Source organism: Sorex fumeus, unplaced genomic scaffold (genome assembly GCF_029834395.1).
Source record: "Sorex fumeus unplaced genomic scaffold, SorFum_2.1 ptg000047l, whole genome shotgun sequence".
Taxonomy (NCBI): Eukaryota; Metazoa; Chordata; class Mammalia; order Eulipotyphla; family Soricidae; genus Sorex; species Sorex fumeus.
In genome coordinates, this window is record NW_026606104.1 from 4,902,595 (window position 1) to 4,918,629 (window position 16,035).

The window sequence follows — 16,035 nt, forward strand, 5'->3', positions numbered from 1 at the left end:
GCATACAAGCCACATTCAATCTCTGAACATGGTCCTGAGCACTGGCAGCAATCCCCAAATAGAGACCTAAATGTAGCAACTTAGTGTTGTAGGTATTCCAAAAGGGAATGTCTGCCAGAGGCAGGGTGGGATGGGTGGATGGGGTGGTGGAAGGGATACTGGGATCACTGGTGGTGGAGAATGGGCACTGGTGGAGGGATGGGTACTGGATCATTGTAGAACTGAAACCCAAGCACAAAAATTTGTAAGTCTACAACTGTACCTCATGGTGCTTCACTAGTAAAAATTAAAAAAAAATTTTTTTTCTTATCAAAAAAGGTAATTTTCAAATCATACCATTCTACATATAAACACAACTTATTCAGTATTTGTGGCTGTCTGGCTGTCTAGAAAAAAACAAAACCCAAAACCTTCATTTTTGGGTTTTGTTTTTGGGCCACATCCAGTGGTGCACAGGGGTCGCTCCTGCTGGGCTGGGGGTATCATATGTGGTGCTAGGACTGAACCCTGAATTACCAAAACATAAGGCTGCACCCAGCAGTGTTCAGGTGAACTATGTGGCTCTGGGACTAATAGAGACTGACAGCATGAAAGGCAAGCACCTTTATCTCTGTGATCCTGAAGCTTTTGTGTGGTTGTTGTTGGCTGTTAAATGACTCACTGATTAAATTCTAAATACAAACGGATTTGTTAAAAATTGACTTAAGGGGCTGGAGCGAGAGCACAGCGGGTAGGGTGTTTGCCTTGCATGCAGCTGACCCAGGTTCGATTCCCAGCATCCATATGGTCCCCCGAGCACCGCCAAGAGTTAATTCCTGAGTTCAGAGCCAGTAGTAACCCTTGTGCACCACCGGGTGTGACCCAAAAAGAAAAAAAAAAAGATTTAAATAAATGGAGGAGAAACAACATGGGAGCCAATACACAGATTTAGCATAGTTAAATTGTTAGTCACTTTAGTGACAAAGGCAGTTTCCATAGTGCCCGTGAAATTCAAAGTGCAAATAAAACCCCCTTCCTAGCAACCTGCAATGTATTTTTAGCTAATTATAGAAAGCCATTTAAATTCAAATCAGGATTCTATAATCTTTCTTATATTAGCTAAAAGTAAGTCTACTGAAATACTAAATTAATTGTTGAGTAGAGAGAAGACATTACACAAATGACAAAATATACAAAGGCCAGACACAGGAAATTCAATAGCAAATTCCTAAATATAAGCACTAGAGTGCCAAGAAATCAAAGGGCTATGATCATTACAACATTTATTAAAAAGTTTGCAACCCATGTATCCCGGGTAAGGTGCTTGCTTGCCTTACACGCAGCCAACCCAGGATCAATCCCTAGCATCTCATATGGTCCCCCAGGGCACTGCCAGGAGTACAGAAGGTACTCATTATACTCAATGAGGGTACTCAGCAGTGACCCTCATTCACTGCTGGTGGAACTGTCGACTACTCTAGCTTTTTGGGTAAACAATATGGATACTTCTCAGAAAACTTAAAACTTGAACTCCCATATAACTCAGTAATTTCATGTCTGGGTATCTACCCAAAGGGCTCAAAAACTATTCAGAAAAGACATTTGTACTACTATGTTCTTTGTAGCGATAGCACAGCAGGTAGGGCGTTTGCCTTGCACGTGGCCATCCTGGGTTTGATTTCTTCATCCCTCTCGGAGAGTCCGGCAAGCTATGAAGAGTATCTTGCCTACACGGCAAAGCCTGGCAAACTACCCATGACATATTCGATATGCCAAACACAGTAACAAGTCTCACAATGGAGATGTTACTGGGCCTGCTCGAGCAAATCGATGAACAACGGAAGGACAGTGCTACAGTGCAGTGCATGTTCTTTGTAGCACTATTCATAATAGTCAAAATCTGGAAACAATCAAGTGTCCAAGAACAGATGAGTAGGAGGCTAGAGAAATAGTCCAGTGGGTAAGGTGCTGATCTTGCATGTTGGCTGATCTGGGTTCAATCCCTGGCACCCTGTATGATCCCCCAATCCCCACTAGGAGTGATCCCCGAGCACAGCCAGGTGTGGAACATAAACTAAGGGGGAGTGGGGGGAGAACAGATAGCTGGATAACAAAACTATGGAACATATATATAATGGAATACTACTTGGTTATAAGATGAAATCATGTAATTTCTTGCTATACAGATAATCTGGAGAGTATCATGCTGAAAGTCAGAGGGAGAGAGAGAGATGCAGGATCTTTCTCATATCTGGAATATAAAGAAACACAGTAGGGGAAAAACAAATGCCCAAAAGAGACAGAGAGTGAACTTGTCTTTAGTAGAAAAGCTTGGGGTGGGGTAGGGTGGGGTGGAATGGTGGAGGGTGATGCTAGGACAACGATGGAGGAAAGCAGACACCTGTGGAGAGTGTGTTGCTGAAATAATTTATACAAGAAACTCTACCGTTAATAGAGTTAATGGTAGAGTTCACCAGAATATCTAAAGTGAAACAAAATTTAAAAATAAGAAAGGGTAGGGGGCAAGAGAAATTGGGACACAACTTCAACAAAGTTAGATAAGACTACCAATAGTTATGGTAAAAGTCACAACTCTAAGCTTTTCCATGAACAGCAAATAGCTTAAACCCCCCCACATCTGACACTCTTCTTGTTTTGGTTTTTGGGTCACCTCCCACAGTGCTCAGGGAACCAGATGTGGTGCCAGGAATAGAGCCCAGGGTCAGTAAGTGCAAGGTAAGCAACTTACTATGGTACTATCTCTCTAGTCTACCACATCTGACATTTAACTTTTAACAGCTAAACCTAAGAGATGAGAGCTCCAGAATACACAGAGAAATAAGCCTTTCTTCTTTGTTTCCTGACTCCTCTTCCTTCCTTTGTTTCTAATGCAGAAACAGTTTACAACAATGATGCTTTAAACAAAATATACGTTATTGCACTTTGCCTACCATCAATACGATAATATCCCTTCACCAGTGTCCCTAGGTCCCTCCTTACCTGCTCCCTCCCCTTTCTCAAGTAAAGTCAGTTCTGCTAAAAGAGTCCAAGGATTTGTTATCATTGCTCATTGTTTATTACCTTACCTTGCTTTTTAATATTCTACAAATGCGTGAGATCACCCAGTATTTGTCTTTGTTTTTCTGATTTTGCCTAAAGGACACCTTCTAGTTCTATCAGTATAGCAAAAAGAAAGACTTCATTTTGAGAAACAGTTCTTAATTTGTCAAAGTGGATTCACCATAATAACCACACAGTGAAGTGCATACGCAGTTGGACAAAACGTAGTATTTTCTGTGAAAGAGGCCTATTTACTTGACATAAGATTCCAGTGGCTGATAAGCACCACCACTTTTTCTCCTGGTCTCATCCGAGGTCAGTAACTATCTTCTGAAAAGAAGCTGGTGTGCATATCTAGAGACTTTTTTTGTGGTTCCCAGCCAGAGGATACACAACGATCCCCAGGTTCTGGTGGCCAGCAAATCTTATATACTGGGACCCAGAGAACTAGAATAGAAAACTAATTCTTCCCTTTTTGGTCACACCTGGCAGTGCTTAGGGACTACTCACAGCTCTGTGCTTGTGGGAACCATAGATGCTGGGGATTGGCTGAATGCAAGACAAGCACCTTAATCCCCGCCCCCCGCCCCTCCCCCCCCCCATCTCTTCTCAGCTGCAGAGTAACAATTCTTCCCCGCCCCCTTTCCTTTGTTCATGTCATCACAAAGACTCTATATAGGTTTGGATACAGAATGGCAAAAGACAACAGTCTGTGGTATGGGGGATTAAACAGGCAGTGCCAGCGGTAGGAATCACACTTGGCCATCCAGGAAGTGCTGGGGTTCAAATACATGGCTTCATGCATACAAAGCAGGTGGTATACCATGGAGTCATATTCCTGCACTGGAGAAAAAGACTAGTCCCCAAACTCTTTCCTCTCCAGTATCAGCAAACGCTAAGCCTTTTACAGGGTAGATGACTGGGGGTTTACTTTAAAGCAATATTCTCAGGGGAAAGACTTCTAATTGAAAACAATTAGGACATAACAGATATAGGACATTCTATTCAAAAGAAACAGAATACACATTCTTCTCAAGCACACACAAACTAATCTTCAGAATGGACTATATTTAAGCCAAAAATGAGTCAATAACTTTAAGAAGACCAACATTCTTTTAAACATCAGTAATAAACATAATGGCATGAATACAAAAATCAACTATAAGAAGAAACCTGGGAGGCACAATAATTCTGAACATACTCAGTACATGTGTATGTCTTGGAATAGTGAACTGTGTGGTATATGCATCACAGCACTTTATAATAACAGAGTCTCAGTATTTCCCTGAGCTCAGAAACTTGAAGGCAGACTCCTTTTCGTTGCTGCTGCCAATCTGGGAAAAAAACAAAACAAAACTGAGTTCTGGAACTTCAAAGAAAATGAATTTGGAAGAATAGTTTCAGTGAGATCAGATCTGACAGATATCCTGATCACAAATTTTCTGAAACATAGAACAAAAAGAAAAAAAAAAAACCCCAAAAAACTAGCATTCAACTCCTGAAATTCCAGAGAATTTGTGATAACAAATGAGTGATGTTTCAAGCTGCTAAGACTGTGGTAATATGCAAACAGGAATAGAAAGTTCATGGGGCCAGAGTGATAGTAGAGTGGGGAGGGTGCTTGCCTCACACATGGCCAATTGGGGTTCAATCCCAGGCATCCTTTGTGGTCCTCAAGAACTGCCAGGAGTTATTCCTGAATTTAGAGCCAGAATAACCCTTGAGCATCGCTTGGTGTGATCCCAAAACAAAAGTTCAACTCTCTTACTCTCTCTCAGTTCTGAAAGAACCTAGAAGGGATGACACCAGGGTAATAATGACACCCTAAGAGCAAATAGCACATCAAATACCAAAGTTTGCTTTTTTAAATAATAATCTCCACTGAAAAAAGTCAAAGCTTATTAGGTAAAATAGTTAACTCAGTTTGAAGGTAAGAATACAGCAGTAGATCTGGTAAACAAGTAAGCAAAATAAACAGACCAGGGAATCTGTGTCTACACAGACATAGCAGCAGATCATAAAATATTGACATTGTTTGGGGGCCACACCTGGTAGTACTCAAAGGCTTCTTCAGTATGCTGCTCAGGGGGGTTGTCTCTAGCAATGCTTGGGGTGACTGTTCAGTGCTAGGGAATGAACTCTGCCCTGATGCATGTCAAATCTATGCTCTGATATTTTGAGCTATCTCCTAATACACTAATTACGAAAGTACCCCAATTCACATCAAATTCAAAAGAAAAGTAGTGAAAGAGGATAACTAAGAACTCATCTTCATTGAACAATTTCAGCTAATAAATACTCAAGAAATGGTAGAATTATAAAATTATCAATTATAATGCTAACACTAACTTAGGTAAGGATAACAATGGACCCTATAGGGATCACAATGAATCCTGTAACTTTAGATAATAAGACTGCTAGAGAGGTAGTGGGATTGGTGTTGTGAAATAGTGCTGAAACAACTGTATTGTGAACAACTTTGTAAAACATGATGAAAACAAAACCAAAGAAAGACTGCCAGAGAATAGGCCTCAGTCAATTATAAAACTCATGACAACAGGAAAAACACATCTTTACACTGTAGAGATCTGATGGGTGTCCCCTTAGCTGAGTGATCAAATATAGCGTAAGTAATAGTGGGATATTAAATGGGAGGCATTAAGTAGAAACTACTGTATCACAAATGAAATATTTCTGCCATGATTACTCATCCTAAATCACAGGAAGGGGGCTATGGAGATAGTGCAAATGGAGAGTCTGGTCATTAGCACTGTGTACCAGAAAGTGCAGCCCTGGCTGCCCCTGAGCACCACTGGTGTGGCTTTGGAGGCCCCCAGTTCACTGGACCCAAGCACTGTATTGCTCCATGTAAAGCCTGTGCTGTTGGGTTGAGTATATGGCTCTGGGGGCTCCCAAAACACTGCTGAAGAGGTAACCCAGATACACAAAAGAAATAATAAAAACAAAAACAAATCACAACAACCCAGAAGCATAAGAGTGCAATACATTCTGTAAGACAATGAGCCTAGTTTCTAGAAACAAAACAAAACTAGCAACAGAAAGGTAGGGAACACGCTAATCTACTACACTGGACAGATATACCTGTGGCACATCATGTTCACATGATATCTGCTGAATCCTATGTTAAAAGAAAAGGAAATGCTACGATAGACTACTTGACGAAATAAAGGTGAGCTATATACTAGATGGCTATTTCTAGGATGGTATGTGCATGTTATTGTGATCAATGCACATTTACAAACACCAAAAATCGCAACATTCTAATATTAGGCTATATATATCATTAGAGGAACATGTCACCACAAGTTGAGGTAATGGCTTGTCTAGCAAAGTTGGGATGTTTTAAATTTGCTTAAAAAAATGTGGACAAATATAAATACTTTATCATTTAAAAAAATTATTGTTTAATGCAGGTGACTGTGGTAAAGTACACAATAGCACACAATTAAAATGCTATTGTATACTTAAAATTGTTCTTTATTATTGACTGTTTCACTTGATGCAGCATGTTTTCAAAGCTGAATTATATTTTAAGTTCCCAAAATTCCTCCCTTTTTTAATGCTCAATAATATTTATTTGCATGTAAGCATCTAGATTTTTTTGCTGTTATCTTTAATCTTATCACTACATTAAATCATGTATGAAGCCTATTGAAACGTACTAAAGAACAGACAAGTTCAAAGTAAGTCAATGCAATGAAGTCACTTCACTCTCACTAGAGGGGGCTAGAGCAGCACAACCTACTGCCCACAGAATACCAGTTTATCTTCTTTACCCTTAAAATGGTACAGGAAAGCTTCTACAGATCAACAATGGTGATGTGACTTCTTCCCAACTCTTCTCGATACCTAAGTAACAGGTTGAACTTCTACAAATCATAATTCCTAATTTCTAAGTGATATGACAGTATGAGATATTCCAGCTCATACTAGGAGCCAAATCACACGTAGAGAATTTTTAAATCATTTGTTAATGAAATCTTAACTGCTCCTTTTATGAAAGACAAGCAACTTCTGGATTAGGGATGTGGCACAAGAAGTTGAGCACATGCCTTTAGTATGTGAGGTCCGAGTTTGATCTTTGATACCAAATGATACTCCAAAAGCACAGCCAGATATGAGCCAGTAAAAACAAGTATATACTTACAAACTAGCTTCTGGAGGTGGTTCTTCACAAAAAGTATCAGTCTTTATTTAAAAAATTTATTTTCTAGGAAAAATAAGGCAAGAAACCCTCATACTTGAATATTAATAAGGTGATTACAGAAAAAATAATTTAAGGAAAAACTTATAAGACAAATATATAGAACCGGAGAGATAGTACAGTGATAAGGTGCTTGCTTTGTATGCATGGCAGGACCCATTGATATATGTGGTCCTTCGATCCCCTCTAAGACTCATTCCTTTTAGTATGTGGCTATGAGTATTGATTCAAATTAAAATTTTAGGAAGTGATGTTCAACGAGAGAAAAGTTAGAAAAGACAGAACACACAGAAGACAATCAAAAATGCATCATTGCAAAATAGCAAAACACAAATGGAGGCATGTAGGGAAAATAAACTTAAATTTTAATATAAAGGTATCAAATAGTAACCCCAAAGAAAAAGGGGAAGTCTATATATTAATATCAAAAGAGACATTAAGTCAAAAACTTTTACAAGATACAAAGACGGAATTAAATATTGACAGAAGGGTTCGTTTACTAAAAAGTTTTACCAATTACATATCTGCACCAAACATTAGAGGACCCAAACATATGAAGAAAAAACTGGCAAAATCATGGGAGAAATACACAGCTGCACCCTAATAAATAGTCCATAAGTTTTAACATATGACTTTCAACAACCACAGCAAAGATCGGTAAGAATGTGATGTTAAGTGTGAAATTTTCTGTCCAGGACCAGTGAGGTAATCTTTTCTATTCCCCAAAGGAAGATGAGATAATAGCCACAAGACCCTTTTCAGTCTGTATAGGAAAGAAGCATGAAATAATTCCTACTTAGCATATCTTGCCCTTTCTCTGCCACGACATCTCAGAAAACAAGGAGACTGCTCAAAGGGGTGGCGCACACTTTGCATGCTGGAGCCCCTGGTTTGATCTCCAGCACCACTGGAGCAACTCTTTTAAGTACCACCAGATACGGTCCAAAACTTCCTCTACAAAGCCAACAACGCAAGAATCTTAAATTCTGTGGGTATTTTAGTTTTGTACTGTTGTTGTTTTTGGGCTTCACCTGACAGTGCTTGCTTGGGGCTTACTCTAAGATGTGTGCTCAGGGATTGGGACATAGTGGTGCTGGGGATCAAACCTGGGAAAGCAGCTTACGAGGCAAGAAAGCACACCGTCCATTGCTGCTCTATCTCTTCAACTCCTTCTAGGTAGGATGCTGCCCAATGTATACACTTATTAAAGACAGATCTATAAAATTTTATGAAACAGGAACTGGAGAAACAGTACAGCAGTAGAGTGCTTGCCTTGTATATAGCAGACCAGGTTTGATCCCTGGCATCCCATATGGCCCCTAAGCACTGCTGGGAGTAATTCCTAAGTGCTAGAGCCAGGAGTAATGTGTAAACACTGCCAGTTGTGCCCCACCCCTGCCCAGATAAATAAACACATTCATTGATGGCCAGAGTGATAGTTCTGTGGGCAGGGCATTTGACTTTAGACAACATGGTTGATCAGGGTTTGATCTCCAGTACCACATATGGTCCCCAAAGCACTGCCAGAAATGATGCCTGAGCGTAAAGTTCTGAAACTGCAAGGTGTGACCCAAAAACCAAACCAAAACATAAAAAAAAAAACAATTACATCTAGTAGAAATATAAATATGGCGTATTCGATACGTCAAAAACTACAATGAATGGTCCTCATTCCTCTGACTCTGAAGGAGCCCCCAATATGTCATCGGGCTACACTTGCACATGACAGGGACGAAAGGAGACGTTACTGGGCCTGCTCGAGTGAATTGAAGAATGGGGTGATAGTGATAGAAATATAAAGAACTCCCCATCTAACATCAGCAAATTAAATAGTTTAAGTGCACATGAAAAACTCTTTAGGCTAACCCATATAACTCGTCTGTTATGGTTTACAGAACACAGAACACATTTAGGTAAATTTAAAAGGGACTGGTATCATACAGAATGTATATATATTATTTTTGTTATTGTTTTTGGGACATAGCTGGCAGTGCTTAGGGGTTATGTCTAGCTCTGCACTCGGAAATCACTCTAGGCAGTGCTTGGAGTAAATGCACTACCAGCTATACTGTTGCTGTGGCTCAGAATATAATTTTTAAAGTTAAAAAGAAATGTTTATGCACTTATCTATTTACCAATTTATTGTGACCAAAAGGGATGAGAAAAGGAGGTGTGTAAATTAAACAAAAACAATTACATAACAAAGGATCAAATTGAACTTTTGGTAGCAAACTGAACATAAATTTAATGAAGCTTTTATGTTATAATACAATGCTAATTCAAATGAATAAAGTATGACTGGAGGTGTATGTGTACAAATGCCTCTCAGAATGATACATAGATACAGTCAAAGGATAGCTCATTTGTTCATCAAAATATAAAAATGATAGAACATAATTTAGTCACAAAAGGAACAAAGTTCTGAGATAAGTTAGAATATAAACAAGCAAGACAATACACTGTAAAAAACAACTCAGACCAAATATAGGATTACAAGAATTATATAATTCCACTTACACAGGTATTCAGAGCATAACCCAAAACAGAAAAATTCCAAGATGGAAAAGTACATCAGACACTGGAGATAGTGGTTAGGGGAATGGGGAAGCTATAAATGTTTAACAGTTTTAGAATTTTTGTTTGTGGTAATGGAAAAAAATAGCAAGTTGTGGACCCAATACACAAAAACAAAAACAAGTTAAAATTACACACTTTATTATAACCATGTTCACACAATTAAAGAAATAATGTAATATAGCAACACCATTAATTTGTTCACTTTAAACAGGTTAACTGTAGGCTTTCTGAACAATATCACAATAAAACAGCCTACAAGAAGAAAATAAAAGGAGTGGAAAGAAACGAAGGGTTATGGGCTAATTCCAAGAGGAATAATAGTAATTATTAGTATTCCCAAAGGGAGAAGAAAAAATTGGCAAGAACTATTGGTCAAAGAAATTATAGCTGAGAACTTTCCCAATCTGAGGATGGAGTCATATGCAGAGATCCAAGAAGTGTAAAGAATTCCACATAAAATAGAAGGATCGTAAGACACACTGTAATTAAAATAACAAGACAAAGATAGTTAGGGTCCTGAGAGCAAGATCAAAGGAATAGCATATATAAGAACCCCAATAAAACTATGCAAATTTGTCAAATGGAACTCTTCAAGTTTTTAAAAAAATTTCTTTCTCTTCTACATCATTTACATGTAAGAAAATGGTTGTAAGAGCAAACAGGTTGAATCAAATTAATATCCCAACAAAAATAATCTATTCATCTAAGTTTTCACTCAAATTCAAAAGAGTGACATAAGCTTTATAGATACACATCAGTTAAAGAAGTTCATGGTCATTAAAGCAGCTTTTCAAAAAGCATAAAATGATCTCCTTTAAAAGACCAAGAGAAATCCAATCATGAACAGCTTTGTAAGACTCTATCTCAAAGTGATTAAAAAAAAAAAGACCAAGAAACTCTAATTGAAATTAGTAATAAATTGAAAACATAATAGTGGAAAGTTCAGGAATACCAAAGTCTTGTTCAATGTACACAGATGCAATAGCTTTAAACTTAAGAGTTAAGAGTTACAAGGTAATCTCAAAGCAAATGCACTTAGAGGAAACAACCAAGAAGAGGCAATTAGAACCTGACCAGTGAATAATAAGCAAATATCTCAGTACAGAAGAAGAAAATAAAAGATGGCCAAAGAAACAAAGATGAAACTCGCACTAAATCCACACAGCAAAAGCTGCTATAAGAGGGAATTTCTTTTCTTCTTGCTTCTTTTTTTTTTTTTGCTTTTTGGATCACACCCGGTGATGTACAGGGGTTACTCCTGGCTCTGCACTAAGGAATTACTCCTGGTGGGGCTCATGGGACCATATGGGATGCTAGAAATCGACCCCAGGTTGGCCACATGCAAGGCAAATGCCCTACCCACTGTGTTACTGCTCTAGCCCAAGAGGGACTTTCATGGCAACAAAAGCATTAATCAGGAATAAGAAAAGGCCCAAATAAATGACAACACATCCTAAGATACTAGAAAAAGAACAACAGAGGAAACACATTATTACTTATTATTAAGGAAAAGAGTATCACCTCACACCAGTAAGAATGATGTATCACAAAGATGGAAACAACCAGTATTAGCAGGATTAAAAAAAAAAAAAGAAAGAAATCCTCTTCTGCCCGTGGTAATGTCCTCTGGGTCAGGTTCTATGGAAAACAACATGTTCCCCATAGCATCGGAAGTGCTTAACATGGCAATTAGGTAGAAATAGAAAGCAAAGGAATTCAACTTGGTATAGAAATAAAATTCACTATTTGCAGATGACACACACACACATACAAAAAACCAGAAAACAACCACCCTACAGACACCACCAAAAGAGCTCGTAGAAACCATTAAAACCTACACAGAAAGATAGGCTACAAAATCAATGCAAAGAAATCTGTTCCATTCTTTCATGTAAACAATGATGTAGAAGCGAAAAAATTTTTGTAAAAACTACCCTTTTTTATAATTGTGTTCCCCTCAAAGAACAACAAACAACAACAACAACAAAACACCAACCCACAAATAGGAGCAGGAGAGATAGTACAGCAGGTAAGATGCTTGCCTTGCTCATGGCTGACCTGAGTTCGATCCCCAGCACCCTAACTGGTCTCCTAAACCCCATCAGGAGTGATTTTTGAGCGCAGAGCCAGAAGTAAGCCCTGAGCACGCTGGGAGTGGCCCAAAAAGGAGGGAAGAAGGGAAGGAAGGAGGGAGGGATGGAGGAAGAAATCAACTTAATAGAAGAGAAAGACCTATTAAAGGAAATCAGAAATCACTTCTGAGGAATTATACACACACATAGATGTAATCCTTGTTCATGGATTGGAAGAATCAACATTTTGTTAAAATTTTCAGGGGGTTGGAGCAACAGTACAATGGGTAGGGTGCTTGCTTGCATGTGGCCGATCTGGGTTCAGTCCCTGGCACTCCGTATGGTCCCCTGAGCACTGTGAGAAATAATTCCTGAGTGAGGAGCGAGGAGTAACCCCTGAGCATCACCAGGTGTTGGAAAAAAATTTTCTTACCCAAATTTACGAATGCAATGCAATCCCCATCAAATTCCCATGGTATTCTTGAAGGACATGGAATAACTGACTTCTTTGTATGGAACCATAAAACTACCAGAATAGCTAAAGTAGTCCTGAGAAAGAAGACTGGAAGACTTGCATTCCCTGACTTTAAATGATACTACAAAACTATAGTAATTAAGACTGTCTACAAGTGAAACTAGGTGGAATGTCAGATATAGGGACAGTTTGTGTACAACAAAGAGAGGAGGTACATAAAGTAGAGCAAGGGAAATCACTTTAAGAAATGCTGGGAAGCTGTATAGCCAGCCACAAGCACCCAAATGAACTTCGAACCCTATCTCATGCCCTAAACAAAGGTTAACACAAACTGGATTAAGGATTTTGATATCAAACCTTTATTTAGAAAGATATATCAGGGATTGCTTTGCAAAGGTGGCAGACCCAGTTTGACTGGATCCAGGTGCCACATATGGTCTTCTAAGCACCACAAGTAGTGACCCCTGAACCCAGAGTCAGGAGTAAACCCTGAGCACTTCTGGGTGTGGTTCCCAAGCCCCACCCAAAATACTCCCCAAAATAAAACCTTTATCTATAAAACACTGAGAAAAAGATAAGTAGAAGTCTCCACAATAGAGGCTACTTTTGGACCAGACTTTGGAAGTTGGTTTATAGCTGGCTCTGCATTCAGGAGTAACTCCTAACGGGCTTTAAGGACCAAACCTCATTAAACGGCATGCAAAGCAAGTACCTTACCTGCTGTACTATCACTCTAGACACATGATCTTTTATATGTAAAAAATCTTTGGATCTCAGTACGCATAAGCACTGAAGCACATGCTAGTCTCCTTAACTGCAATATCCTTCACCACCTTGAAAACGTTATTACTTCCAAAATCAAACTCAACTTCAGCCTACTAAATACTTCTAACTTAATGACAGTTGTTATTTCTTTGAGGCTTAAAAACAATTGTAATAAGTTTATCAAATTTTACTTTTCTCAAACAAATATAAAGTTCTTTTAAGTGGTATTGGGATGGACTGGAGACACAGTAAAGAATGGCTTATTTACAATGAAATATCATCTCATACCACAGAGACTGGCACACATTCAAAAGAACAAAAACAACCAGTGCTGGTGTGGATGCAGGGAAAAAGGGACACTCTTTCACTGTTGGTGGGAATGTCCACTAGTCCAGCCTTTCTGGAAAACAATATGAACGGTCCTTCAAAAACTAGAAATTGAGCTTCCATATAACCCCGCAAAACCACTTCTGGGAATATATCTCAAACACAGTAGAAATGACATCTGTACCTATATGTTCATTGCAGCACTGTTCACAATAGCCAAAATCTGGAAACAACCCAAGTGCCCTAGAACAGATGAGTGGTTAAAGAAACTTTGGTGCATCTACACAATGGAATACTATGCAGCTATTAGGAGAGATGAAGTCATGAAATTTGCTTATAAATGGATAGACATGGAGAGTATTATGCTAAGTGAAATGAGTCAGAAAGAGAGGGACAGACATAGAAGGACTGTACTCATTTGTGAAGGATAAAACAACATAACATGAGGTTGACACCTAAGGACAGTAGATACATGGGACAGGAAGATTGCTCCATAGCTGGAAGCCTGCCTCATTAGCATAGGGGAGAAGGCAGCTGGAATAGAGAAGGGATCACTAAGAAAATGATGGCCTGAGGAACCGGTCAGGATAGGAGATGTGTGCAGAAAGTAGATAAAGGACCAAATATGATAACCTCTCAGTGTCTGTATTGCAAGCCATAAGGCCCACAAGTAGAGAGATATTATGTGGAATAATGTCTGCCATGGATGCAGGGGGAGGATGGGAAAGGGGGGCGTATACCAAGGATATTGGTGGTGGGGAATGTGCACTGGTGGAGGGATGGGAGTTTGATTATTGTGTGACTGTAACCCAAACATGAAAGCTTGTAACTATCTCACAGTGATTCAATTAAAAAAAAAAAAAGAATGACTTGTTTGAATTTCCCACATAAGGTCCTCTTGAGTATTTCCAGGGATCACTTCTGAGCTCCAAGAATACCCTGGAGCAATGCAAGGTGTGGTCCCAAACAAAAATTAAAAAGTAAAATTTTGGGGCTGGAGTGATAGCACAGTGGGTAGGGCGCTTGCCTTGCACACGGCCGACCTGGGTTCTATTCCCAGCATCCCATATGGTCCTCAAGCACCACCAGGAGTAATTCCTGAGTGCAGAGCCAGGAGTAACCCCTGAGCATCGCTGGGTGTGACCCAAAAAACAAAACAAAACAAACAAACAAAAAAAATAAAATTTTACTCACCTGGAAAAATATTTGGAATATAGAAAGCATTTTGCTCAATGAGGAATAAATGTGGAAAAACATCAAGATCATTTAAAGATGCTCACAAAGCCATCTTTCTCATTAGTAATTAATGGAGATGATTCGACTAGAATCCAAACTACAGAAATATAATTTAAACAGGTAAAGAAAAGATTATAGGACCAGAACAACATAGTGAAGTACTACTAGTACAGTGAACACTGGTGATTGTTATAAGATTAGTATTTGGATGTATAATATACATACATATACATATATATTTTTAGTTTGTTCTTTTTTGAACCTCACCCAGCTATGCTCAGGGGTCACTCCAGAGATCACTCCTGGCAGTGCTTGGGGGATCATATGGGATGCTGGGGATCAAACTCCAGTTAGCTATGTGCAAGGCAAGTGCCCTATCTGTCTGGCCCCCCATGTTTATTATATTTATATATTTTTGGATAATCAGTGTATTTCCAGATGCAAATTTTCTCAGATATAAATTTTTAAATATAAAACTATAGGACAACAGTTTATAAATACTAGTACTTACTCTGTAATTTTGTAAACATCAGAATATAGCCCTGCTTTCTGATACTTCTTTTTTGGAGGCCGTGGGGTCTTCTTCTCCCTTGGGACGATAGAAAGGATAGGCTGCAGGGTGTTTTCAAGATCAGGAGGTTTTGCTGGGGCTTCTGGAGGACTGGGAATCTCAATTGCTGCTTCAGAAAAGCTACAAAGAGAATTTAAATATAAATTTACAAAGAAATGATAGCCTTTCTATGACAGATAACTGATAAAAACAGATAACAGAAATGTGTTTGAGAAACATCACAGTTATGACAACTTTCTCACTGAGCCATGCTGAAGTAAAATACCAGATTGTTGCACACCATAAAATAAGAAGAAATCATATATAGTAAAATACCATAAACTTGGAGAAAGTTTATGAAATTTAGATTATTAGACATCAGCAGATCCCTGAGAAAATGAGAAAACAAAAAAGAAAAAGGAAGCCCTACATCTGTTTTACTTTTGCAAAAACTGTTCTGAATGGTGTAGACTCAAAGTAGGTATTAGCCAACTTAATGTCCCCCCCCCCCCTTTTTGGGTCACACCTGGCGATGCAGAGGGGTTACTCCTGGTTCTGCACTCAGGAATTACCCCTGGCAGTGCTCAGGGGACCATATGGGATGCTAGGAACCGAACCTGGGTCGGCTGCATGCAAGGCAAACGCCCTACCCATGTACTATTGCTCCAGCCCCCAACTTAATGATGTTAGAAGAGAAATCAAGAAAATGAAGAGACTGAGGGAGCTGAAATTGTGGGGCAGGGAATGAGCAAGGAGAAAATTATTAAAA

General features: G+C 39.0%; 1 protein-coding gene across 2 annotated transcripts in view; it reads right to left on the reverse strand.

The window, feature by feature from the left end:
• ASH1L (ASH1 like histone lysine methyltransferase) overlaps positions 1-16,035 on the reverse strand; it is a 181,611-nt gene that overhangs the window by 56,011 nt on the left and 109,565 nt on the right. For both annotated transcript variants that reach the window (XM_056123618.1, XM_056123619.1), the window contains exon 6: positions 15,228-15,407. In XM_056123618.1, the coding sequence (XP_055979593.1) occupies positions 15,228-15,407 (180 nt within the window). The remainder of the gene's footprint in view (positions 1-15,227; positions 15,408-16,035) is intronic.